General features: G+C 38.4%; 1 protein-coding gene across 4 annotated transcripts in view; it reads left to right on the top strand.

The window, feature by feature from the left end:
- The window catches only part of agmo (alkylglycerol monooxygenase), a 227,004-nt gene that overhangs the window by 10,570 nt on the left and 188,808 nt on the right, over nt 1–27,626 (top strand). For all 4 annotated transcript variants that reach the window (XM_061915521.1, XM_061915520.1, XM_061915523.1 and 1 more), the window contains 2 exons: nt 17,760–17,890; nt 17,948–18,099. In XM_061915521.1, the coding sequence (XP_061771505.1) occupies nt 17,760–17,890; nt 17,948–18,099 (283 nt within the window). The remainder of the gene's footprint in view (nt 1–17,759; nt 17,891–17,947; nt 18,100–27,626) is intronic.

The following is a 27,626-nucleotide window of genomic DNA, read 5'->3' as shown; positions in this document are numbered from 1 at the left end:
TGCTACATGATGATTACTAGAGGTGGGAATCTTTGGGCACCTCATGATTTGATTACGATTCGATTGAAAATTTATTTATGCATCTTTAATTTATGTATATTGATGCAGTTTTACATTTCTTTTCCATCCATCCATCCATCCAGCTTCTTCCGCTTATCTGAGGTCGGGTCGCAGGGGCAGCAGCCTAAGCAGGGAACCCCAGACGTTCCTCTCCCCAGCCACTTACTCCAGCTCTTCCCGGGGGATCCCGAGGCATTCCCAGGCCAGCCGCGAGACATAGTCCTCCCAGCGTGTCCTGGGTCTTCCCCGTGGCCTCCTACCGGTTGGACGTGCCCTAAACACCTCCCTAGGGAGGCGTTCGGGTGGCATCCTGACCAGATGCCCAAACCACCTCATCTGGCTCCTCTGGATGTGGAGGAGCAGCGGCTTTACTTTGAACTCCTTCCGGATGACAGAGCTTCTCACCCTACCTCTAAGGGAGAGCCCCGCCACCCGGCGGAGGAAACTCATTTCGGCCGCTTGTACCCGTGATCGTGTCCTTTCGGTCATGACCCAAAGCTCATGACCATAGGTGAGGATGGGAACGTAGATCGACCGGTAAATTGAGAGCTTTGCCTTCCGGCTCAGCTCCTTCTTCACCGCAACGGATCGATACAACGTCCGCATTACTGAAGACGCAGCACCGATCCGCCTGTCGATCTCACAATCCACTCTTCCCTCACTCGTGAACAAGACTCCTATATACTTAAACTCTTCAACATTGGGCAGGGTCTCCTCCCCAACCTGGAGATGGCACTCCACCCTTTTCCGGGCGAGAACCATGGACTTGGACATGGAGGTGCTGATTCTCATTCCAGTCGCTTCACACTTTGCTGCGAACCGATCCAGTGAGAGCTGAAGATCCCGGCCAGATGACGCCATCAAGACCACATCATCTGCAAAATGCAGAGACCTAATCCCGCGGCCACCAAACCGGAACACCTCAACGCCTTGACTGCGCCTAGAAATTCTGTCCATAAAAGTTATGAACAGAATCGGCGACAAAGGACAGCCTTGGCGGAGTCCAACCCTCACTGGAAACGTGTCCGACTTACTGCCGGCAATGCGGACCAAGCTCTGACACTGATCGTACAGGGAGCGAACCGCCACAATCAGACAGTCCGATACTCCATACTCTCTGAGCACTCCCCACAGGACTTCCCGGGGGACACGGTCGACTGCCTTCTCCAAGTCCACAAAGCACATGTAGACTGGTTGGATAAGCTCCCATGCGCCCTCAAGGACCCTCCCGAGAGTATAGAGCTGGTCCAGGGTTCCACGACCAAGACGAAAACCACACTATTCCCCCTGAATCCGAGGTTCGACTATCCAGCGTAGCCTCCTCTCCAGTACACCTGAATAAACCTTACCTTTTCGTTTCAGTAAACAACAATATATCGCTTTCAACTTTAGAAAAACAGTGCTTTGGGATAAGAAACATTTAAATTAATTCTCACATTTATTAATTTAATGGAAACGTGTGCAAAACTCGAATATAAGTACCCGATAGTAAAGGAGCCGGTCAGATCTCTCAGTGAAGTGGTTCGCTGCAGTCAGACACATTTTAGAAATGTCTGCATCAATTCATTTACATTAAATAAATTGATATTCAATTATTAACATTTATTAATCGATTCCATAATCGCCCGAATTGCAATGCCTCTAGAAATCGATATTTTCTCCTATTTCTAATGGTTAGTGTTTATTGTTGAAGTGCAAAGTGAACTTTGTGAAATGAATGGGCTACTGTATACTTGAAATGAGTGAAGTGAAGTGAATTATATTTATATAGCGCTTTTCTCAAGTGACTCAAAGCGCTTTACATAGTGACACCCAATATCTAAGTTACATTCAAACCAGTGTAGGTGGCACTGGGAGCAGGTGGGTAAAGTGTCTTGCCCAAGGACACAACGGCAGTAACTAGGATGGCACAAGCGGGAATCGAACCTGCAACCCTCAAGTTGCTGGCACGGCCACTCTACCAACCGAGCTATGCCGCTGAGCAAAATACGCAAATATTACATGTTGTTATGAATGTTACTACGTTATATATACAGTATACTTAGAGTGTATATAAAAGATGATTGATGTTTTTAGAGCGCTTTATAGGCATAGAGTGACTCCTATTAGCTCTGTTGCTAGCTTACTTTTGCCAGCGTTTATTATTTAGAATGCATTAAAAGTCAAGGGTGTGCTTGTCTCACATAAGGATTGTGGAGTTCAGTTCCTCTTCAAAGAGCTGGTCAAAATATTCGAATCAGCTGTCAGGTTTGAAGCGTCTATTGTTGTTATTCTAACACAATATCTTTCTGGTTGCCGGGGCACTTTTTCTGGAGGAATTCAGACCTGGAAACATGTGACTGTACAATCATGCATTTGTTATGGACAATGATTAATGCAATCGGTACTCCCGCAAGTTGATGAACGATAGAAGGTCAAGGATTAAACCATCCGTCCATCCATTTCTACCTTAAAAGCAAAAATTATGTTGATCAGATGTTCCTGAAAAAGTGTTTAATGTTGAAACTAGTCTTACTAGTTTTTGACATATTTGAAGTAGATTGAGATGTCTGCATGTGAGAGAAGATGTCGCACATCATCCCAGCAGGATGCCGCTCGCCAAAGAGCAGCCACGTATAATCGGATGTGGATTCGGGAAGAATTCCGGGCCTCCCAGGCCAATTGGACGTGGCGTCTGTGCACGTAATTACAGCCAGCGTGTATCGGCCATGTGACGCGCCTCCGACTTTCCCTCCGCACGCACTTAGGCGGTGAAATGCCAACGTTGTGTCAGCCAAAAGCGCTTCTTTGCGGGACGGTTGATGTGGACACGAAGCGAAGTGTACTCAAAAGGAAACAGAAATGGTTTTTCTGTAATTGTAAGTTTGAATAAGCAGGTGAAGTTGCAAAGGTAGCTACTTTGAGAGTAATAATAATAATCAGGGTGTTAATGATAAAAAAAAAAAACTGGCTTTGCTGTAACATGTTGAATAAGCAAGTGATCTTGCCAACATAGCGACGTTATTAATAATATTAAAAATCCCAATGATAAAGTTAGAATAAGAAAGTGATCCTGCTAACGAAGCTACTATATTAGTAATAGTAAAAATTATGAAAAAAGCTTTGTTGAATAAGCAAGTGATCTTGCTAACATTAATAGTAAAAATAATAATGATAAAAGCTGTACTGTAACTGTTGGAATAGGCATGTGATATTGCCAACTTAGCTACTTTATAATTACTAATATAAATAATAATGATAAAAAAAATAGCTTGACTGTAACTATGTTGAAATAAGAAAGTGATCTTGCTGACACAGCACCTTTATTAATACCGTAAAAATATAGATAAATGCACTGACCTTGCTGTAACTTTATGCTGAATAAGCAGGTGAACTTGTTAACATGTCTACTTTAAAGGCTTACTGAAATGAGATTTTCTTATTTAAACGGGGATAGCAGGTCCATTCTATGTGTCATACTTGATCATTTTGCGATATTGCCATATTTTTGCTGAAAGGATTTAGTAGAGAACATCCACGATAAAGTTCACAACTTTTGGTGCTAAGACAAAAGCCCTGCCTCTACCGGAAGTCGCAGACGATGACGTCGCAAGTGTGGGGGCTCCTCACATATTCACATTGTTTATAATGGGAGCCTAAAACAAAAAGTGCTATTCGGACCGAGAAAACGACTATTTCCCCATTAATTTGAGCGAGGATGAAAGATTCGTGTTTGAGGATATTGATAGCGACGGACTAGGAAAAAAAAAAAAACGCAATTGGGACGGATTCCGATGTTTTTAGACACATTTAATAGGATAATTCTGGGAAATCCCTTATCTTTCTATTGTGTTGCTAGTGTTTTAGTGTGTTAAATAGTACCTGATAGTCGGAAGTGTGTCTCCACGGGTGTCTTGACGCGCAGTGTCTCAGGGGAGTCGACGGCAGCTATGGACGACACGAGCTCAGCTTTTCTCCGGTAAGAAGCGACTTTTTAACCACAATTTTCTCACCGAAACCTGCTGGTTGACATTCCGTCTTTATTCATGTTGGCTTGAACGCGCTCTGATCCATAATAACGTTTCACCTCCAGGAATTTTAAACAAAGAATCACCGTGTGTTTGTGTGGCTAAAGGCTAAAGCAGGGGTGGGCATTACGTCGATCGCGATCGACTGGTCGACCTCGGAGGGTATGTCAGTCGATCTCAAGCCAGGCATTAAAAAATATACATAAAAATGAGCAATCATCAATCATACCAAGACTTCACTTTCGTCAGTTGTTTGACATTCTCGGCACCCGAGGATCTTGTGAGATGACGCTGGCTGCTGCGAGCTCATATTTAAGAAAAAAATCACTAACAGGGTGGAAGCAGAGAAACACATTTTATTTCTAGAGACTCTGTACCAACTGTCAAAACTCTAAAGACCGACTGCACAGTTCCTGTCTTCACCATAAAAGACCTGTTTCATCCTGCCTGTGCTAACAAAATAAGAGTCTCAGAAAGCTAGCAAGCTACGGAGTTTGATGCCAATGTATTTCTCCCCCGCCCTCAGCGACCGCTTTCTCACTTGCTTGCCCACCCGCACACTCACTGACGTCACTCACCTGCTGCCAGACATTAAAGGGCCACACACATATGCTACTCTCATAACAAAATGTTTAAAAACGAGTATGCAAGTTGGACAAATGAGATGACAAATCCAACCACTTTTTTTTTCCTCCATTTGAAAATGCGGACGTTATCAGCACCACTGTCTAATTCCAATCAATGCAAGTCATCAGAATCAAATACACCAACTTATATTCTTGTCTTCATGAAAGAAAGGAATCTATGTGTGTTAAACATGCTTGTATTATCATTAAACACCATTAACTTGTTAACAAAAATGTCTCTTTCATAAATAAATAAATATAAATTATAAATAGGAATGAGGTGGATCTCCTCGACTTGGTCAATTGAAAAGTAGCTCACCTGCAGAAAAAGTGTGAGCGCCCCTGGGCTAAAGCTTCCCAACTTCATCTTTCTACTGTGACTTCTCCAATATTAATTGAACAAATTGCAAAAGATTCAGCAACACAGATCTCCAAAATACCGTGTAATTATGCCGTTTAAGCAGACGACATTTTGCTGTGTGTGTGTGCGGCGCTCATACTTCCTAAAAACCCGTGACGTCTTGCGTACACGTAATCATTACACGACGTTTCCAGGACGAAACTCCCGGGAATTTTTTTAAATTGTAATTTAGTAAACTAAAAAGGCCGTATTGGCATGTGTTGCAATGTTAATATTTAATCATTGATATATAAACTATCCGACTGCGTGGTGGGTAGTAGTGGGTTTCAGTAGGCCTTTAATATTAGTAGTAATACATATAATAATAATAATTATACTAATGATAATGATGATGATGACAATAATAATGATAAACAAATCTGTTTTGCTGTGAAATTATGCTGAATAAGCAGGTGAACTTGCTACCACAGCTACTTTTATTATTATTAGTAGTAATATCTATTATAATATAATAATAGATGATGATGATGATGATGATGATGATGAAAATGATAAAGATTAACAAACTGGCCTTGCTGTAACTTTATGTTGAACTAGCCGGTTATCTTGCTAACATAACTATTTTAATAATTGTAATATTGATAATGATGAAGATGTTAATGGTTAACTGGCTTTGCTGTAACTTTATGCTGAATAAGTAATAGGTGAGCTTGCTAACATAGCTACTTTATTATTAGTTATAGTAATTATGACGACGATAATGATTATTATAATAATGATGATGATAAATATGATAATGGTAAAAGAACTGCCTTTGCTGTAACTATGTTGAATAAACAGACAATCTTGCTAGCATAGCTACTTTACTTTTTAGAATATAAATGATAATGATAAACATTATCTATTCAATTGACATTGGCCAAAAATATAAAAAATACTTGTTTCATAAAACCTCTGCCTTGTTTTTAATGAATACTTAGACCTACCATGCTACTGTATTCAAATGTTGGTCAAATTTGGTGGTACTTGGAGAGCCAATTGTTTTCTGAGAACCATGACACAAAATGGTAAATTATCTTACTAACATCCTGCTTTAAGAATAAGCTTCATCATACTTATTTTATCCTGTCTTACTACCTGACATGTGAGACGCAGGTCCAGAAATAGGAAGTTATGGCATCAATGCAGCATGTAATGTGCAGCAACAGTCCACTTTTTCTACCTCCAACTTTTCCTAATCAGATTTTCTGGCTGGTTAATTCTCTGAAAGAATCAGTGTGCGTCACTGACTTGCATTGGAGCTACTTAAGTATTTGTAGCGTGCTTCTACCAGATCTGGTGTTTGGTCCGAGAAAACATGACAAAAGTGGCACAAACACGAGTCGATGCCTTACAAGCAGCTTCTTTCATATCTCAAGCACATTTGTTCACGAGGTCTTGGCCTCATTGTAAATGAAAACAAAAGCATGTGAAATCTCAGCTGACTTGGTGAGTGCGACGCATGTGGTCTGTTATCTGCATGATGTCCTACTTTGTGCATGTCAGTTTTCTTACAGTAGAAACTGATTGTGTCTGCTGTTATGCGTACAGTACTAAGCTTGTTGCAATGACCTTGACGTTGTGGCTCCTTAATGCCGCAACAATGACACCTCTGTATCAACCAATATTTTTATATATATATATATATATATATATATATATATATATATATATATATATATATATATATATATACCAGTGGTTCTCAACCTTTTTTCAGTGTACCCCCTGTTAACATTTTTTTAATTCAAGTACCCCCTAATCAGATCAAAGCATTTTTGGTGGAAAAAAAGAGATAAAATAAAATACAGCACAATGTCATCGGTTTCCGATTTATTAAATTGTATAACAGTGCAAAATATTGCTCATTTGTAGTGGTCTTTCTTGAATTATTTTGAAAAAATATATGAAAATAACTAAAAACTTGTTAAAAAGTAAACAAATGTTGTGATTATAAATAACGATTTATACACCTAGAAATAATCATCAACTTAAAGTGCCCTCTCTGGGGATTGTAATAGAGATCCATCTGGATTCATGAACTTAATTCTAAACATTTCTTCACAAAAAAAAAGAAATCTTTAACATCAATATTTATGGAACATGTCCACTAAAAATCTAGCTGTCAAAACTGAATATTGCATTGTTGCATTTCTTTTCACAGTTTATGAACTTACATTCATATTTTGTTGAAGTATTAGTCAATAAATACATTTATAAAGGATTTTTGAATTGTTGCTTTTTTTATAATATTTAAAAAATATCTCACATACCCCTTGGCATACCTTCAAGTACCCCCAGGGGTACGTGTACCCCCATTTGAGAACCACTGTTCTATACCATGCAAGAGGGCAGTATTAACACAAATATCAGCTTCCGCAAAATGCAATAACGCAATAGGCCTAGGGTTTCAACACAACATTTATGATTTATAAACTTTGCAAATTTGAATACTGTTTCTATGCATTTGGTTGACATACTGTACAAGCTTCATTTTAAAAGGTAACTGCACTATTTTTGCAATTTTGCCTATCGTTCACTGGCTAACTACGGCAAGAGATTACTTTTATGTCAGCACGAAATGCGGTTCAGTTTGTAATACACAACAAAAAGCGATAAGACACCAATCTGTACTGACTGAAAAACATGAACAATCATATTACAGTATCTGTAAAGTATTATCCCAAAGTTTATGTTGTGTTTGTACACAGCTAACTCGACAGTGTATGTACTGTAGTTGTAATAACACACATGACATGCTGCCTTTATCATGATCAGTATTAAAGTGACTCACTTGATGGACAGTTGTCCGTCTGGTCCAGCTGGCTTGAGACATTTCTCCAGTTTATTTGGGCAAGCACACCATTTATATCTAAATAACATTGCTTTAAATTCGCATTTGCAGCTTCGGGTGACTTTCACCTCACTTTCTCTGCTTCCGTCTGCTCCAACAAATCACTCTTCCTTAGTACTTGCTTCTATAAGCAGTAGTTCATGCTCCGTACATTCAGCTTCAAAAAGATAAGGTTGGAAATCCTCATTTGTCCAAAAATAGTTGTCTCTTTTGTTTGTTACTGAATTTGCCATGATTAGAACACATCCATTGTTGTGTTTCAGAAAGTAAGAACACAAATTTGTGGCTGGTTGTCGGATGTGCGCTGCTAGGGAAAGAGAAATTAATGCGTGGAAGAAAACAATACGGCAATGATTTAAAATGACCAAAATACGGTAAATATAAAACATGTTCCATATTTTTATGAATGTTTCTGTTACTACATTGTATATAGATTCGCAGTGTGTATATACAACGTTGATGGAGGGTTTGAAGGCCCCAACTGTTACTCCAATTAGCCGCATCTTCCAAACATTTTTTTATCATCTTTAAAATCTTAATAAAAATACATGTGTTCTTGTCTTTCATAACTATTGGGAAAGACGGGCAAAGTTCCAAACAAGTGCAGTACCCCTTTTAAGTACTACAAGGATTTTAGTATGTCTCAGAGCTTTTTAGCACTGTACAGTATTTTGATTAGGGGAGTCCCTTTCTGATACTGGCATAAGATATTGGTCCGATATCAGGAAAAAAAATGGTATCAAATTATATGGGCTTGCATGTGAACATTTTACTGACTTTCAATAAGCACACAAGATCATTCTTTCTTCTATTTTAGGGAAATCATTTACAAAAGGTAAACATGGCAGGCTTTCGGCTATTCAGAACAAGCAGATACACAGCAGCTAAGCACACAATAGCATACAAGCTAGACAGACGTAATAAGTGTCCATAATTGAACAATAATGCAGTTAAAAACGGCACATTGGTCAATATAAAGAAGTTTTGAACAATTATAGTTGCATATTACTTATACTGTACACACTAAGTGCTCAAGGCAGAAGTGTATTGGAAAATATCCAGTAACAAACGTGTTTGCATCATTCAAATTACCGTGTCATGAGTTTAACTTAATGAATTATTGCGGTCACTCTGTCGCACCCCAAAAATGTTACCAGTCCACTTCAACTTAAAGACAGCAAAAGTTCATTCCAGACGGTTGATAATAAATCAATTTGTGTTTTTCATACCTATAATTGTTGTTTGACTAATTTCACTTGATCAAACCTTTTATAAGGTTTTACACTACAAAATAATACCAGTATGTATGATTCCTGCTGATAACTGTATTGGACCGATATTTGTATTCAAGACTCCGAAGTCCGTATCATATGAATGTAAATTATTTTTAATAATAGTTTTTATCCATTATTAGTTCATTTACATTTTTTTTATACATTTTATCAGTCTACTCATTTTATTTTGGATTATTTATCATTGTTAGTAATTATTCTCTGAGAATGACTTCTTTCAGCCTAATGATTGGCTGTAATGCCTTAACAGTTTGGGGTCACAGCGCTCCCTGTTGCCCTGACATGCCAATGACAGCCTTGCAAATGGACACGTCCATTTTAAAGACGCAACATTTGTGAACCATCGCATGAACTCTGCTGCAGTGAAGTATTTTCGGTCGTCAGCTTCGACTCCCAGCGTGTGAAGCGGTTCTAATTTGAAGTTTGACATGTGTTTGCTGCGATTTTACGAGACGCACAGTGGCCTAGCGACACGGGACTCGAGCTAATTTGTTGTTGCCACTAGGCTAGGGGCAGTTAAAGTGGGCACAGGAGCAATTTGTGACTCCGCAGGTTTACTGTTAGTAATGTCTCCTCGGAAGAAATAGTGGACCTATTTGAACGTCTCCAGGGCTTTTTGCCAGCCTTCAGCCAACGAGTGATTTTTAGTAAAAGGCGGGATAAAAGCGACTTGTCAGCCTCGCGTGTTTTGCAGCCAACCTTTCGTCAAGCGTGACCTCCATGCGATGTCTGTTTGGAGAAGACAACATCTGGTCCGCAAATGTCATGTTGCCCATGAGGTAAAAAGCAGGAAAAATAAAATTATCTGACCGCACAAAAAAGACTTATAGAAGAAATCTTTCGTGCCAAAAGAAAGATGTAAGAAAAGAAAAAAAAAAAAAAAAAGAAACATTAAGGACATTCAATTCAACTTGATAATAACTCAGTTTTTCTCCAAATGGTTCAGTTTAGGGTTATACCCTATACCGGGACTAATAAAGTATCGCGGTAATAATGAAATAAAAAAGGTACTAAACTGCCTTTGAAAAATACCTGACTTTTTTTTTTCATGGACATTGCAGGTAATATGAGCCGAGGCGCATTTGAGTCAACAGAGAGAGCACTTACAAGCGGAAACAGTTTGAAGACAGAAAAGGGAGAAGGCTTAAAAATGAACCATAAAAATTAAGCTATAAACACTGAAGCGGTGCGTTAGAACCTTGGTAGCCAACGGCAAACAGTGTTTTTGCTACTTCTAAATCACTAATCCTCGCCTCCATGGTGACAAACTGTTTAAATTAAGCCAATATTTTTTTTGTGTGTGATCACCTTTATTTTGAAAAGTATTGAAATATATTTGGTGCCGGTACCAAAATATTGGTATCAGGACAACCCTAGTTCAGTTTACTTTAGTGTTTTTTTTTTTAAATGTCTAGACAGGGCTTTTATAGCATGGTTTGATCAAGTGTAATTAAATGAACGTCACTAATCTATTTATTATCAACTATATTGAAAGGACTTTTTGTTGCCTTAATATTAAAGTGGAGTGGTATTAGTTTTTTTAGTGGCGACAATAATTCATTAAAGTTAAGCACATGATGCAGTAAGTTGAATGATGACACCGTTGTTACTGGATACTTTCTAATACACTTAAGCTTTGGAGACTTGGTATGTGTAAGTAATATGCAATTATAATTAATTCATACTTGTTTATTATGTTGTTAAATGTGCACAAATAAATGTCTTAGTTGCTTGGAGAGTAATGAGTTTATCTAATTTGAGATTGGGATATGACGTTAATGTGTTTTGTATTCATGTTGCCATTTCAGCGAGCTTGCTTCTCCCGTAAATGAGCGGTGTCACTACTCCTCGATTAGGGATGTGTACTTTTCTTATCTGAACCGGCACGGTACAAATTACGGGTACTATGAAGTCAAATTTGTAATTGTTTTCATTGACAATTGCAACATTACCAAGAGAGTTTGGCTGAGTCTGCTCTCAGTGCTGCTGGAGTGATGGCAAAGTGTTGGTGTTAAGGATGTAACAATGTTAAAATTATTGTGAGCAAAATTAGCACTGTTACTGGGGACGGCGTAGCACGGTTGGGAGAGAGGCCGTGCCAGAAACCTGAGGGTTCCTGGTTCGATCCCCTCCTTCTACCAACCTCGTTATGTCTGTTGTGTCATTGAGCAAGACACTTCAACCCTGTTCCTAATGGTTTGTGGTTAGGGCCTTGCATGGCAGCTCCTAACATGTGTGTGTGAATGTGGAAATAGTGCCAAAGCTTTTTGAGTACCTTGAAGGTAGAAAAGCACTATACAAGTATAACCCGTTAAAAACTTACTATCATTGCAATATTGTTCAATGTGTTCAAAAAGTACTTATACAGACACAGACATTTTTAGATTTTTTTTTAAATAACTAAAATAAACTGATGTTGTTTTAGTCTTAGTGTTTCAGCTGTTTTAATGGATACATTTTTATTATTTTAAATAATGGTTTGTATTTCGTACTTTAACATTTATTTAATTGAAAACTGCATTGGAAATAAACTCTATTATTTCTGGTTGTCTTACTTATTCAGCAGTCCTTAAAAGCACCGTAAAACCACCTCTGTCTTGTATTTTTTCAGTCGATCTCTCTGTGCTATGACAGGTTCAATATACGCAATTGAATATTTTAATTGTTCAAACACTAATGTGTTTATACAAGTTTAGATTGAGGTTTGTTATTTCTTAATGAGGAAAGATGTCAATGTCTCTTGTTTTCATGTTAGCATTTAGGCTAGCCAGAGCGGGCCAGTCTGTCTGTGAGTTTATCAAAGTGCAGTCCTCAATCATGGTTTTCCCGTAATTTTAATTTAAAACGGTAAAAGTAACCGTCGGGAGTTTTACTGCGGTTATCAATGATACCATTTATCGTTACGTCACTACCACGCACTTCATGAGCCAGTCTCCTAGGGATGTAACTATTAGTTTCACAACAATTCGTTTCAGACTTTGTGGTTGCCATTATAATATTTTATTAAACGATCCGATACGATTCAGTGAGTTGAAATCGATTCAGTAACTTTTTAGCAAAGAAGACAAAGTAGTATGACTGTGAAATAATAGTGGATACTAGACACTGGAAGTGAAGTTTCCTATATCTCTGTTATTTCTTGTAAGGGAATTATGTATAAATGAATTATGGACACAAACAAGCAAGTGAACAATTAATGGCCTATCCATTCACATCTTATTTCAATAAAGTGCAACCAACATTTTAGCTTGAATTAACCTTTTCTGCTCACATTTTCAACATTCAAACAATTTTCAGTACAGTACAGTAACCAACATTTTAACAGTAGATTTACCTGCTACTTCTGCTTTTGTTTTCCAACACAAAATAGTTCAATATCAAAAATTAAGTGCAACCAACATCACTTAAGGTGAAATGAGCAGAGGTTTAACGTGTGGCTACTCTCATTTTTACCAACACAAAACATCATAAAGACGTAACGGAAGAGACAGAGGACAAAGTTTGCCGACACACGGACCAAATGCCTGAGGGTGTAATGAAACGCAAGAGCAGTGTCAACACTTTTTTTAGTCATAAATAACTTTTTTTTTTTTAAACTATACTGTGAATTTTTATTACACTGTTTTTAACCTTCCGTCCGTAACTTACGCCGCTGTCACTTCCGTTCTGTACGTCGCATCCTTTGGGGTTTAAAGTTAAGTTGTGGCTTTGTTATTTGTCATGGCTTTTGCAAACATGCTGTCGCAAAAGGTTTTTGCGTTGTAATTTATGATATTGTCTTGTGCTCAACTTCATGTAAAGTCTGCCGTTCTTAAATCCAATGTTCTCTTTTTTTTAGTATTGATGAAATTGATTTATTGTCTTATCGATGTTGGATCAAAACCTATCTTCCAGAATGCCAACTTGCCTTGCAAAGATCGATATAACTAAACTTAATCTATCGTTACACCCTCAGACTCATATTTGCGGACCAAACTTCTTAGGGTTTTAATAAACTTATGGTTTTGCATCATAACCGCGACATGTGGTAATAAAATATCAATATTCTCAAACTGTGGTTCGAAGGCTCCAACTAATGGTACGCCAAAGAATCACTTTGTACTGTTTTATTTTTCCTATATTCAAACAGTGGTACTGCTCAAACTGCGTGTAATGTTTAAGTGGCCAAAAATATTAAATAAACTTGTTAAATAAAACCTCTGCCTTGTTTTTTAATTTGATAGCACGCTACTGTATTTTAATGTTGGTCGTTATGGTGGTACTTGGAGAGCAAAGTGTTTTCTGAGGTGGTACTAAACAGACTGAACTAATTAGATTGAAAGTTATTTTCACAATTTACCGAAGGCCAGTGCAAAGGAGCTGCGGGCTCAAAATGTCCCCAGGGCCACACTGTGAATAGCCTAGAACAAAGACGAGGAAGGCCACATTGAAAAGGACAATTGCATAAATCTTGTTTTTTTTTGTTTTTTTTTAACCATTCCAAGTCTGCTTTTTTGTGTAGCTCCAACCTTTTTAGCCGCGCTCCCACATGCGATAAAACCCAAAAAAGAATCCAAATAAGTTATTTTTCTACCCTTAGCTGCGTTCTGCAATGAAAACACCCCCTTAAAAAAATGTGTGCAAAACTAAACTGCCTGGTGGAGGACTTTTGACTCTTGACGTGAGGCTTCTTGTTGGTTGCAGCTCTGCAGGCTGTGACCAGATGTTGGAATTTAGCGTGCGATCACGACACACACACACACACACACACACACACACACACACACACACACACACACACACACACACACACACGCACACATGGACGTAAAAAATAGGAACACACCAGCACTCTTCAGGTCCACGTGTGGTGCCGGCTAAGTGGCTGGCAGATAAAGCTGAGCAGCTCACAGGCGTGACCTGTTTGTTCACCCTGTCCCGCACTAATTTCTTCCATGTTTGACAGAACCATTAAGATGTTATTACATGTTTCCAACACGCTTAGAAAGGGAGGCATGACATCGCCGCCTTTCTTTCTCCTCACCATTTGTTTAGCCGTGCGCTCTTTGAAGGCTAAACACCGTCCACTCATGCCATCGCCAGAATCTTTTACATTCACATTTCCAGTATGGTGTTTGTCAAATAAACAGCTGTGGCTGTTGGTTGAAATTTTACTTTTCAGACAGTGAAGGCATAAGGGGACTAAAAGTCTTTTAGGTATTTGTACTAGCAAGACATTGGGGACAACTGTATCTTCCCGACTTTGTGGACTTTGGGAAAGGCCCGTTTCCATTCCCAGTGCACAGTCCAGGTCCATAAAGACATGCTTGGAGGAGTTTAATGTGGAAAAACTAGAACCAATCCAAAATCAGTCACTTTTGACCCCACAAAACACGCAAATCTTGTATAAGGTCTTCCTGTAAAATTGAGGACTCAACATTTTTACCGATATTGGAGCCTTGAGTACTGACCCGTACTGATTTTGATCTGGAATAGCACATTTTGTGGTGTGGAATTTTAGAAAAGGTGAAAATTAGTCTAACAATAGGCTCTTTTCCACTGGAACCTCTCGTTCCTGTAAAGAGAGGTTCCTATGGAAGGGTTTTTTTTCACAGTTCAGGCTAGTTTATACAACTCAGGCTGGTGATGAATGGAGGAGTGGTCTAAATGTAAAATAGAAATAAAAATAATAGGCCACAGTTCTTTTATTATAAAGTAAATGAAATACAAAGCAATATTATACAAAACGATATATTTAAAAAAATAAAGTGTACTGAATTGTTCATAAAAAGTCATGTTTTTGTTGCCAATGTCCAACAGTCAAAGTCGTCGTCCTCGACAAATGATGAATTCATCAGGCAATTCCTTTTCGTCCATTTCAGCTGTAAATAACAATATATAAAGCAGGGGTCACCAACCTTTTTGAAACCAAGAGCTACTTCTTGGGTACTGATTAATGCGAAGGGCTACCAACCAACCAGTTTGACATACACTTAAATAAATTGCCAGAAATAGCCAATTAGCTCAATTTGCCTTCAATAAATAAATCTATATATATATAAAAAAAAAGAAAAAAAAAAGAAAATCAAATTTTAAAACATAGTTTATCTTCAATTTCGACTCTTTAAAATTCAAAATTCAACCGAAAAAAATGAAGAGAAAAACTAGCTAATTCGAATCTTTTTGAAAAAATTAAAAAAAAGGAATTTATGGAACATCATTAGTAATTTTTCCTGATTAAGATTAATTTTATAATTCTGATGACATGTTTTAAATAGGTTAAAATCCAATCTGCACTTTGTTAGAATATATAACACATTGGACCAAGCTATATTTCAAGCGTTATTTTTTTCTAGATTATCCTGAACAAAAATTTTAAATGAAATTCAAAAGACTTTGAAATAACATTTAAATTTGATTCTACAGATTTTCTAGATTTGCCAGAATAATTTTTTTGAATTTTAATCATAATTTTGAAGAAATATTTTACAAATATTCTTCGTCGAAAAAACAGATGCTAAAATGAAGAATTAAATGAAAATGTATTTATTATTCTTTACAATAAAAAAAAAATACTTGAACATTGATTTAAATTGTCAGGAAAGAAGAGGAACTTAAAAGGTAAAAAGGTATATGTTTTTAAAAATCTTAAAATCATTTTTAAGGTTGTATTTTTTCTCTAAAACTGTCTTTCTGAAAGTTATAAGAAGTAAAGTAAAAAAATAAATGAATTTATTTAAACAAGTGAAGACCCAAGTCTTTAAAATATTTTCTTGGATTTTCAAATTATATTTGAGTTTTGACTCTTAGAATTAAAAATGTCAAACAAAGCGAGACCAGCTTGCTAGTAAATAAATCAAATTTAAAAAATAGAGGCAGCTCACTGGTAAGTGGTAAGTGCTGCTTTTTGAGCTATTTTTAGAACAGGCCAGCGGGCGACTCATTTGGTCCTTAAGGCTACCTGGTGCCCGCGGGCACCGCGATGGTGACCCCTGACAACACATACACATCAGCTTTAATGTTAGCTCGTTAGCATTAGGATTATGTTCACTCGGGTTGAGGCTAATAACTACACAAATGGAGTGTCACTGACTAGTTTTGCAACATGTAATAAAGTAAATAGTTAATATTTGATATTATTTACTAGGGGTGTGGGAAAAAATCGATTTGAATATGAATCGCGATTCTCACGTTGTGCGATTCAAAATCGATTCTCTTTTTTTTTTTTTAATCGATTTTTTTTTAATTTAATCAATCCAACAAAACAATACACAGCATTACCAAAATAATACACAGCAATACGTTAACAATGCAATCCCATTCAAAAACCAAACCTGGCCCAGCAACACTCAGAACTGCAATAAACAGAGCAATTGAAAGGAGACTCAAACACGACACAGAACAAACCAAAAGTAGTGAAACAAAAACAAATATTATAAATCACAGTATCAATATTAGTTATAATTTCAGCATAGCAGTGATTAAAAATCCTTCATTGACATTATCATTAGACATTTATAAAACTTAAAAAAAAAAAGAACCAATAGAGTCACACTTGCATCGCATCTCATAAGCTTGACAAGGATAATATAAGTCATATTTTTGGTTCGTTTAATAGTTAAAACAAATTTACATTATTGCAATAATTTCATAAAACATTGTCATTTACAATTAAAAAAGCTTTAAAGAAAAATCTTATCCTTCATAGTGATTCTGAACGATAGGCAAAAGTTCCCCCCCAAAAAGTGCAGTTCCCCTTAAATGCTTCAAGTCACATGCAGGATTCTCACAGCAATGAGGCAAAAATACAACTTTATCTATTAGCTAATGACGTAGTAAGTTGAATGATGCGGACACGTTTATTACTGGGTACTTTCGAATACGCTTCTGCCTTGGAGACTTGGTATGTGTAATTATTAGATACTTGTTTTTGTTGACAAATGTGCTGTTTTAAACTGAAATGTTTAATTGAGGCCATTGTTTAGCTGTTGTGTAGCTGTGAGCTCTTAGTAACCTATAACCTACCTTGTTTTGTAAAGGCCTAAAATTAAGACCTTTTGTGCCTATTGGAGGACATTTAGATGTTAACTGGCTGTCCAAGTTAACACGATGCAGGACTTTTTGTATCTGAGCCCTTTTATCAGAGATAAAATAGTCCGACACTTGCATTTTTGCTATCGGACCGACATTTGATCACAGTAATCATGTGGCCAAATATTTTTTCTCTGTGGTGTAGTGATTTTTATTGGAATTTTCCAGATCAGAGCTTTTCATCGAGCATCAAAAAAAAAAAAAAAAAAAAGATTTTTCAGTAAAACCTGCTTCCACCACACTAGTTTTGGGAAGCAACCTCAAAGTCTTGGTTTTTGCTCGTCTTCCAAAATAAATATTCTTGCTCAGCAGAGCTGCTAAAAGCAGTCGATGTCCTCTTTTTCATGCTTGTCATTGATGATTCATGTCTGTGTGTGTGTGTGTGTGTGTGTGTGTGTGTGTGTGTGTGTGTGTGTGTGTGTGTGTGTGTGTGTGTGTGTGTGTATGCAGGCCAATCCTTTCTTCATCGGGCTGATCATCCTGGAGATGGGTGTCGGCATGTTGCTATCGGAATCTCCGCTGTACAACATCGGTGATGGAATCATCTCTGTATCATTAGGGATGATATCCAGGCTACCACTGTGAGTGTTTCAGGTCATCACTTTAATCTGAACATTTTATAATGACGTTGTCTGCAGTTTGCTGGTACGGGGCTTCGAGCTGTCTGCCTACATGTACGTGTGGGACCACTATCGCCTGCTGCGGCTACCCTGGGACTCCGCCTGGACCTGGCGCTTCACATTCCTGGCTGTAGACTTCTGCTACTACTGGTTCCACCGCTTTGCTCACGGTACTCCATCAAAGATGGGAATCTTCCAACATCTGTAGTTTAAAGGTGCGGCGTGGTGCAGTGTGAGAGTGGCCGTGCGCAACCCGAGGGTCCCTGGTTCAATCCCCACCTAGTACCAACCTTGTCACGTCCGTTGTGTCCTGAGCAAGACACTTCACTCTTGCTCCTGGTTAGCGCCTTGCATGGCAGCTCCCTCCGAATGTGTGTCTGAATGGGTAAATGTGGAAGTAGTGTCAAAGCGCTTTGAGTACTTGAAGGTAGAAAAGCGTTATACAAGTACAACCCATTTATCATTTATAACAATGCTAGTTTGTAGCTACGTTTAGTTTTTTTCCCATTCAAGGCAGATCACGCTCTGTGCGTAGGGCCCCATGGTCCAAGTTCCGGCATTTTGCGTCAATTATTAACCTTCACCCTTACCCTCATGCATATTTATACTGAAATTATTTCTATCCGCTTGCTGCTCCATCACTGATAGTAATATAATGTCAATTTTTCTCTTATTTTCCTACTCGTTCCAGTGGCGCACAGCAGTAGAGCTTGTGTTGAAAACCAATAGTACTGAGATTGAATCCTGGCCAGAGTTGGGTTTGGAAGGTTTATACATTTATGTAAAACAAACAAAAACGAAAAAAAAAGAAAACTTTTTTTTTCCCAGACTGTAAGCCGCAGATACATACGTTAAGAAATTAGTTATTTACACAAATATTTTCTACATTTTATGTACATACCTCAATCGTTTCCAAACGGCGTCTGTAACATGGCAGTAAAACGGTAGATCAAACAAAACAAAAGTCCTCGTCATGGACCCACAAGCTGTAGAAGCTAGCTCTTCAATCAGCTAAACAGACTGATTACCACGGTGACGTTTTGGTGAATTTGTGAAGCTGAAACAAGACAAAAAGAAAGCCATCGTAAGTTAATTATTCTAACACAGATACTCTTAAACATTTTAGCATACTAACTAATGCACGTACAGCACATAAAAATATGCATGAAAACACTCCCACAGACCTCACACTTGGGACGGTTTATCAATCAATCAATCAATCAATGATTATTTATATAACCCTAAATCACTAGTGTCTCAAAGGGCTGCACAACCCACAACACAAACCACTACGACATTCTCAGTAGGGACCACATAAGAGCAAGGAAAACTCACACCCAGTGGGACGTCGGTGACAATGCTGACTATGAGAAACCTTGGAGAGGACCGCATATGTGGGCAACCCCCCCCCCCAGGGGACCGAAAGCACTGGATGTCGAGCGGGTCTAACATGTTACTGTGAAAGTTCAATCCATAGTGGATCCAACACAACCGCGAGAGTCCAGTCCAAAGCGGATCAAACACAGCAGCGAGAGTCCCGTCCATAGTGGAGCCAAGAGTAAACCATCCCAAGTAGAGGCGGATCAGCAGCGCAGGGATGTCCCCAGCCGACACACAGGCGAGCGGTTCATCCTGGGTCCCGACTCTGGACGAGCGGTCCATCCGGGATCCCGACTCTGGACAGCCAGTACTTCATCCATGGCCATCGAACCGGACCCCCTCCACAAGGGAGAGTGGGACAGAAGAGGAAAAGAAACGGCAGATCAACTGGTCGAAAAAGGGGGTCTATTTAAAGGCTAGAGTATACAAATGAGTTTTAAGGTGAGACTTGAATGCTTCTACTGAGGTGGCATCTCGAACTGTTACCGGGAGGGCATTCCAGAGTACTGGAGCCCGAACGGAAAATGCTCTATAGCCCGCAGACTTTTTTTTGGGCTTTAGGAATCACTAAAGCCGGAGTCCTTTGAACGCAGATTTCTTGCCGGGAAAGATGGTACAATACAATCGCCAAGATAGGCTGGAGCTAGACCGTGTAGTATTTTATACGTAAGTAGTAAAACCTTAAAGTCACATCTTAAGTGCACAGGAAGCCAGTGCAGGTGAGCCAGTGTAGGTGTAATATGATCAAACAATTGTGTTCTTGTCAAAAGTCTAGCAGCCACATTTTGTACCAACTGTAATCTTAAAAAAATAATACATTACAGTAATCGAGGCGAGATGTAACAAACCCATGGATTATGATCTCAGCGTCGTTAGTGGACAAAATGGAGCGAATTTTAGCGATATCACGGAGATGAAAGAAGGCCGTTTTAATAACGCTTTTAATGTGTGACTCAAAGGAGAGAGTTTGGTCGAAGATAATTCCCAGGTTCTTTACCGAGTCGCCTTGTTTAATTGTTTGGTTGTCAAATGTTAAAGTTGTATTATTAAATAGAGATCGGTGTCTAGCAGGACCGATAATCAGCATTTCTGTTTTTTTGGCGTTGAGTTGCAAAAGTTAGCGGACATCCATTGTTTAATTTCATTAAGACACCTCCAGCTGACTACAGTCCAGCGTATTGGTCAGCTTTAGGGGCATATAGAAGTTTGGTGTCATCAGCATAACAGTGAACGCTAACACCGTATTTGCGTATGATGTCACCTAGCGGCAGCATGTAGATGCTGAAGAGTGCAGGGCCAAGGACCGAACCCTGGGGAACTCCACACGTTACCTTAACATAGTCCGAGCTCACATTGTTATGGGAGACGCACTGCATCCTGTCAGTAAGATAAGAGTTAAACCAAGACAGGGCTAACTAAGTCTGACATACCAATTCGTGTTTTGATACACTCTAACAAAATATTATGATCGACTGTATCGCAAGGGCTGTCTCTGTAGAGTGATTTGCCCTGAAACCGGATTGAAAGGTTTCACATAGATTGTTAGACGCTAAGTGTTCATTTAGCTGGTCTGCAACAATTTTTTTGAGGATTTTTGAAATAAAGGGAAGGTGAGACACCGGTCGGTAGTTTTCCATGAGGTCAGGATCGAGGTTAGGTCTTTTAAGGAGAGGATGAATAACCGCTTTTTTGAATGCTAGGGTAACAGTGCCAGAGGAAAGGGATACGTTTATAAAATTTAGCACTGATGGACCTAATAATACAAAGAACTCCTTGATAACTTTCCCAGGAAGTGGGTCAAGTAAACATGTTGTTTGTTTTATTCCATTTAGACATTGTAACAATTCTTCTAATGTTATTTTCCTCAAAACGAGAGAAACTATTTTGGAGGGCAGTGTCCGCTGTATATACAGTCGTATCTGTGTTAATAGAACCCAGTAGAAGCTGGGACGCATTGTCTTTAATTTCCTTTCTAATGACTTCAATTTTCTTATAAAGAATTTCATAAAATCGTCTGCTGAGTGGGTGGAGATACTGGAAGGAGTCCCTTGTTGGGTTAGCGATGCTACCGTACTAAACACAAATTTAGGATCGTTTTTATTAAGGTGGATGAGATTTGAGTAATATTTAGCTTTAGCTAAGGTAAGCATGCGTTTATAAGTTATTAAACTATCACTCCATGCTTGATGGTGCACCTCAAGTTTAGTCGTGCGCCATTTGCGTTCTATATAATTTCTGAGCTCTAGTTTCTTCTGTGAACCATGGGGTACGCCTTTTGGGAGCCTTTTTTAACTTCAGAGGTGCTATACTATCAATGGTTTCGCGCAGGGCGTCGCTAAAGTTGTTAGTAAGGTTAGAGAGCCCACATACTTTGGGAATGGTGCCATTACCGAGGGCAGTAGGTCAGCAAGAGTTGTCGTTGTGGCAACATTAATGTTGCGGCTGCTATTGCAGTTATTATTATTATTATTATTAGCTTGCCGAACATGAGTCTGAACCTCAAATTTTGTAAGGTAATGATCAGACATTACTTTAATATATGGGAGTATCATAACTTTGGAAACGGTGATACCTCTGACAAGCACTAGGTCTATCTTATTACCGTTGCGATGCGTGGGTTCATTTATTTTTTGTGTAAGACCACAGCTATCAATTATAGTCTGGAGCGCCACGCACGGTGGGGCCAATGGGGTATTCATATGGATATTAAAGTCCCCCATTATAATTATATTATTAGCGTGTGTCACTACATCAGCAACAAACTCTGAAAATTCAATGAAAAAGTCGAAATAGGGCCCTAGGGGGCGGTAGATTACAGCCAGGTAAAGAGGCAGTGGTGTGACAGACCTCATAGTAAGCACCTCAAACGATTTATATATGTTAGGACTAAGGTTAAAGTTTTCGTTTTATATTAGTGTGCCCCCCCACCCCCCACACCCCTTTTAAGGGGACGGGCAATATGCGCATACGTATAGTTAGGAGGAGATGCCTCATTTAGCCCAAAAAAAGTTGTCTGGTTAAAGCCAGGTTTCGCTACAACCGATTGACGTTAAGATTGTTGTCTCTGATAACCTCATTAACTAATAACGTTTTGGGAGACAATGATCTTATGTTTAAAAAACCTATATTATAGGTAGTGGGCTGTTTTAAGGAGTTTTTGATCAAATTATCCGTGGTAGCAATATTAATAATGTTGCGTTTATTATGCGTAGTGCACTTAAAATAATTACGACCATATCTAGGAATTGATATGACGGGAATTTTCCAATTGTTTACTTGGTGCTTTGACAAACTGAACGCATCATAGTTTGCCACCTTGGTAGAATGTATGTCCACCCCTGACAGAGGCATAGCAGAAAAAAGTTGTTCTAACTTAACTGACTCCTTACCCAGACCAGTAGGCTTGTGTCTTCCATTTAGATCCGGCTTCAGGATGGAGGGAAGTGGTGTTCTGTGGGGATTAGCCTTTTGCTTTGTTTTTTGCTTTGTTTTTAGCCCTATCTGCGTTTCTGGTTCCGATCACACCGCTTGCGTCTGTTCCGTAGACGGCCTCCGCTGGTACTATACTCCGCTGCTTCACAGGCCGCTGGATGTAGCCGATAAATATATAAGTATGAATTATAAAAGTTGCATTGTAAAACTGACAAACTTGCTAGGAGGGATGAATGAAATATCCATACGAGTAGGAACGCGAGAAGACAGAATGGCAATTGTACTTTCGGTTGAAAGCTGTAAACAGCGCTTGCAGTGAGTGAACTGGCCCAAAAAATGGTGGCATAGCACAACCGATAAGCCATTTCAGTGTATTTTGTTGTTTTATTTGTTTAACTATTTATAAGCATAAAAATATGTTGATTAGAAAAATAAAAGCGTAGAAAAATAGTCCGGAATTTACAATATTGAAGTTTTTCTTTACATTAATTCATTTTAGTAGGAAACATGTATCAAATTAAACTAAAGTTTAATTAAAACATATACAAATATTTTCACATACATACTGTGGAAATTGTACAATTGTATATTTTCAGCACCATAAACCACATGACGAGGCTTGATGCAATACAACCTGCTGTTATTTCGTAAATGTCAGAACTCATTATACAAACCCGGTTTCCATATGAGTTGGGAAATTGTGTTGGATGTAAATATAAACGGATTACATCCATCCATTTCCTACCGCTTATTCCCTTTTGGGTCGTGGGGGGCTCTGGCATCTAGCTCAGCTACAATCAGGCGAAAGGCGGGGTACACCCTGGACAAGTCGCCACCTCATAGCAGGGCCAACACAGATAGACAGACAACATTCACACTCACATTCACACACTAGGGCCAATTTAGTGATGCCAATCAATGATTTGCAAATCCTTTTCAACCCATATTTAGTTGAATGCACTACAAAGACAAGATATTTAATGTTCAAACTCATAAACTTTATTTTTTTTTGCAAATAATAATTAATTTATAATTTAATGGCAGCAAAACGTGCCAAAGTAGTTGGGAAAGGGCATGTTCACCACTGTGTTACATCACATTTTGTTTTAACACTCAATAAACGTTTGGGAACTGAGGAAAGTAATTGTTGAAGCTTTGAAAGTGGAATTCTTTCCCATTCTTGTTTTATGTAGAGCTTAAGTCGTTCAACAGTCCGGGGTCTCCGCGGTCGTATTTTACGCTTCATAATGCGCCACACATTTTCCATGAGGGACAGGTCTGGACTGCAGGCGGGCCAGGAAAGTACCCGCACTCTTTTTTTACGAAGACACGCTGTTGTAACACGTGCTGAATGTGGCTTGGCATTGTCTTGCTAAAATAAGCTGGGGCGTCCATGAAAAAAGACGACGGTGCTTAGATGGCAGCATATGTTGTTCCAAAATCTGTATGTACCTTTCAGCATTAATGGTGTCTTCACAGATGTGTAATTTACCCATGCCTTGGGCAGTAATGGAACCCCATACCATCACAGATGCTGGCTTTTGAACTTTGCGTCGATAAAAGTCTGGATGGTTCGCTTTTCCTCTTTGAATCAGTCCATCTTAGATGATCTCGGGCCCAAAGAAGCCGGCGGCGTTTCTTGATGTTGTTGATAAATGGCTTTTGCTTTGCACAGTAGAGCTTAAATTTGCACTTACAGATGTAGCGACAAACCGTATTTAGTGACAGTGGTTTTCTAAAGTGTTCCTGAGCCCATGTGGTGATATGGAGATTGATGCTGTTTTTTGATACAGTGCCGTCTGAGGGATTGAAGGTCATGGTCATTCAATGTTAGTTTCCGGCCATGTCGCTTAAGTGGAATGATTTCTCCAGATTCTCTGAACCTTTAGACGATATTATGGGCCGCAGATGTTGAAATCCCTAAATTTCTTGTAATTGCACTTTGAGAAACGTTGTTCTTAAACTGTTTGACTATTTGCCCACGCAGTTGTGGACAAAGGGGTGTACCTCGCCCCATCCTTTCTTGTGAAAGACTGAGCATGTTTTGGGAAGCTGTTTTTATACCCAATCATGGCACGCACCTGCTCCCAATTAGCCTGCACACCTATGGGATGTTCCAAATAAGTGTTTGATGAGCATTCCTCAACTTTATCAGTATTTATTGCCACCTTTCCCATCTTCTTTGTCATGTGTTGCTGGCATCAAATTCTAAAGTTAATGATTACTTGCAAAAAAAAATGTTTATCAGTTTGAACATCAAATATGTTGTCTTTATAGCATATTCAACTGAATATGGGTTGAACATGATTTGCAAAACATTGTTTTACGTTTATATTTGAATCAAACACAATTTCCCAACCTGTTTGTAAATGGGGTTTGTATATACCAACTGTGTAACTTAAACAAGGAATGCTCTCTTTGACCACATGGTCATTTATTATTGCATTCATTGCACAACACATCAGCAACACACCAAATGGTGTAATAGCGGCATGGAGCAAACTGCACCGTCGGCATTAATCGTGCTGATGAGTTGATTGTAAACTAAAGTACAAGATGATTAACTAGATGTTGATGTACAATTACTACAATTTTCTAAATACAAAAAAAATTGGTATAATGTAGGTTTATAAACATAGTGTATTATATACTCCATGATTGGGAACAAAAGACCACAAGAGACAAGAACCTCTGGATAGTAAGGTCATGCAATATGGGAAAAAAAGGTAAAAGTCCAAATTCAAATTAAGTTATTTTTTGATGCATTGCTTATTGATATAGTTGTGTTAAAATGAGCATTTTTATTTTTGGAGTGAATCTGAGTGGGTGTCAATCTTTGGGCACCTAATGATTGGATCCAATTCTGATTAAATGTACACTATATTGCCAAAAGTATTTGGCCACCTGCTTTGACTCACAAATGAACTTAAAGTACAATCCCATTCTTAACCCATAGGGTTCAATATGTCGGTCCACCTTTTGCAGCTATTATAGCTTCAACTCTTCTGGGAAGGCTGTCCACAAGGTTGCAGAGTGTGTTTATACGAATTTGAACCATTCTTCCAAAGGCGCATTGGTGAGGTCACACACTGATGTTGGTCAAGAAAGCATGGCTTTGTCTCCGTTCTAATCCATCCCAAATGTGTTCTATCGGGTTCAGGTCAGGACTCTGTGCATGCCTGTCAAGTTTAGCCACACCCGACTCTGTGCATCCTTATTGGAATATTCTCCCATATGAACAAAAGCGCCAAAACATTTGTTGTGCGAAAAATGTTTAAATCAGTACTTGTTAAGAAGTAGCAGTTAAATAGCATATTTTATGAAAATCAATTAAAAAAATGTAAATATAAACATTCAAGCTTATTTCCACTGCCAGGGTATTTAAGTTATCCTGTTTTTGGAAAATAAATATAATCTACATACAAATCTCTGAGCCACAATCATAACATCCGAACAGGCAATTTCTTAACAGCAGAAACATTTTCTTTTATCAGGGAGAAAGAAAATAAATTGTGAAGCACAAAACACTTACCCCTGGGATTTCCTTTACAGGGGACTAGAATGTAAAGTCCATGTTAATAATGGTGTTCCTTCAGAGAAACTCACTCCACTCGATGCAGTTTGTTCATTCTTAGAACTTGACAGCCATTAATTTTAAATGTACTGCCCTATGAATTAAAGTGCCATAACATTTTCTGTGCAAACACACTTTTAACACTGTATAACTTCAGTGAAGCACCCTGCACATTTTTCAGCATAATACCTCTCCTCTGTTTTCATTATAGACAGAGCATGTGAATGCAGCACCCACTTTTCATCAATATAATGCACTGTATCTCTGAGGTAATTATGCTTACCGATTGATGTCCAGTAGTCCCCACTGAGAGCAACTCCAGCTGCACGTTGTCACTTTTACAGTCCTCTCCTTTTCATACAACTCGTGTATTCTTCGTGCGATGGCGCATCTTAATGGCGGTTCATACATGATGTCACTTGTTGCGATTAGCTCAATGTTTCTCGGGCCGGCGTCTTCCACAACACTAAGGAGCCTACAGTCTGGAACTATCCACTTTGCTATGGCATTTGTTAGCTTCTCTTGCTTTTCTTTATCTATACATCTCCCGAAGACTGCATTTTACGTTGTCTGCCAAAGCCTGGCTCCACTTTCTGCTTTGTTGAATGGTTTGCTCGCATCAACAGTGTGCTTCACGTGAAGGTGATATTTTAGACTACAAGTACTCCTGTGATAAAAAAATTCAGCTTGGCAGTGGCTACAAACCACTTTGCTTCCGTCAAATCCGCCGCCTGGAAGTACTTTATAATGAAAATGACTCTGTAAAAGTTCTGTTGAGTTACCCTTCTTCTCCATGCTTGTTTTGTTTTCTTCCGCGTTCTCCTTCCTTTTCTGCAGGAGCCAGCAATAGGCGTTAAAAAAATAAAAGCATGTAAACAACATATGCAAATGAGCCCATAAATATATATATGTATATATGTGTATGTATATATATATATATATATATATATATATATATATATATATATGTATGTATGTATGTATGTATGTATGTATGTATGTATGTATGTATGTGTGTGTGTATATATATATATATATATATATATATATATATATATATATATATATATATATATATATATATATATATATATATTAGGGCTGGGCGATATGGCCTTTTATTAATATCTCGATCTTTTTAGGCCATGTCTCGGTCACTATACATATCGCCATATTTTTGCCTTAGCTTTGAATGAACACTTGATGCATATAATCACAGCAATATGATGATTCCATGTGTCTACATTATAACATTTTTGTTCATACTGCATTAATATATGCTTATTTTAAACTTTCATGCATAGAGTAAAA

The sequence above is a fragment of the Nerophis ophidion genome, linkage group LG11, assembly GCF_033978795.1.
Source record: "Nerophis ophidion isolate RoL-2023_Sa linkage group LG11, RoL_Noph_v1.0, whole genome shotgun sequence".
NCBI classification, from domain to species: Eukaryota; Metazoa; Chordata; class Actinopteri; order Syngnathiformes; family Syngnathidae; genus Nerophis; species Nerophis ophidion.
The sequence above is the reverse complement of the archived record's forward strand: the minus strand, read 5'-3'. Positions and strand labels throughout refer to the sequence as shown.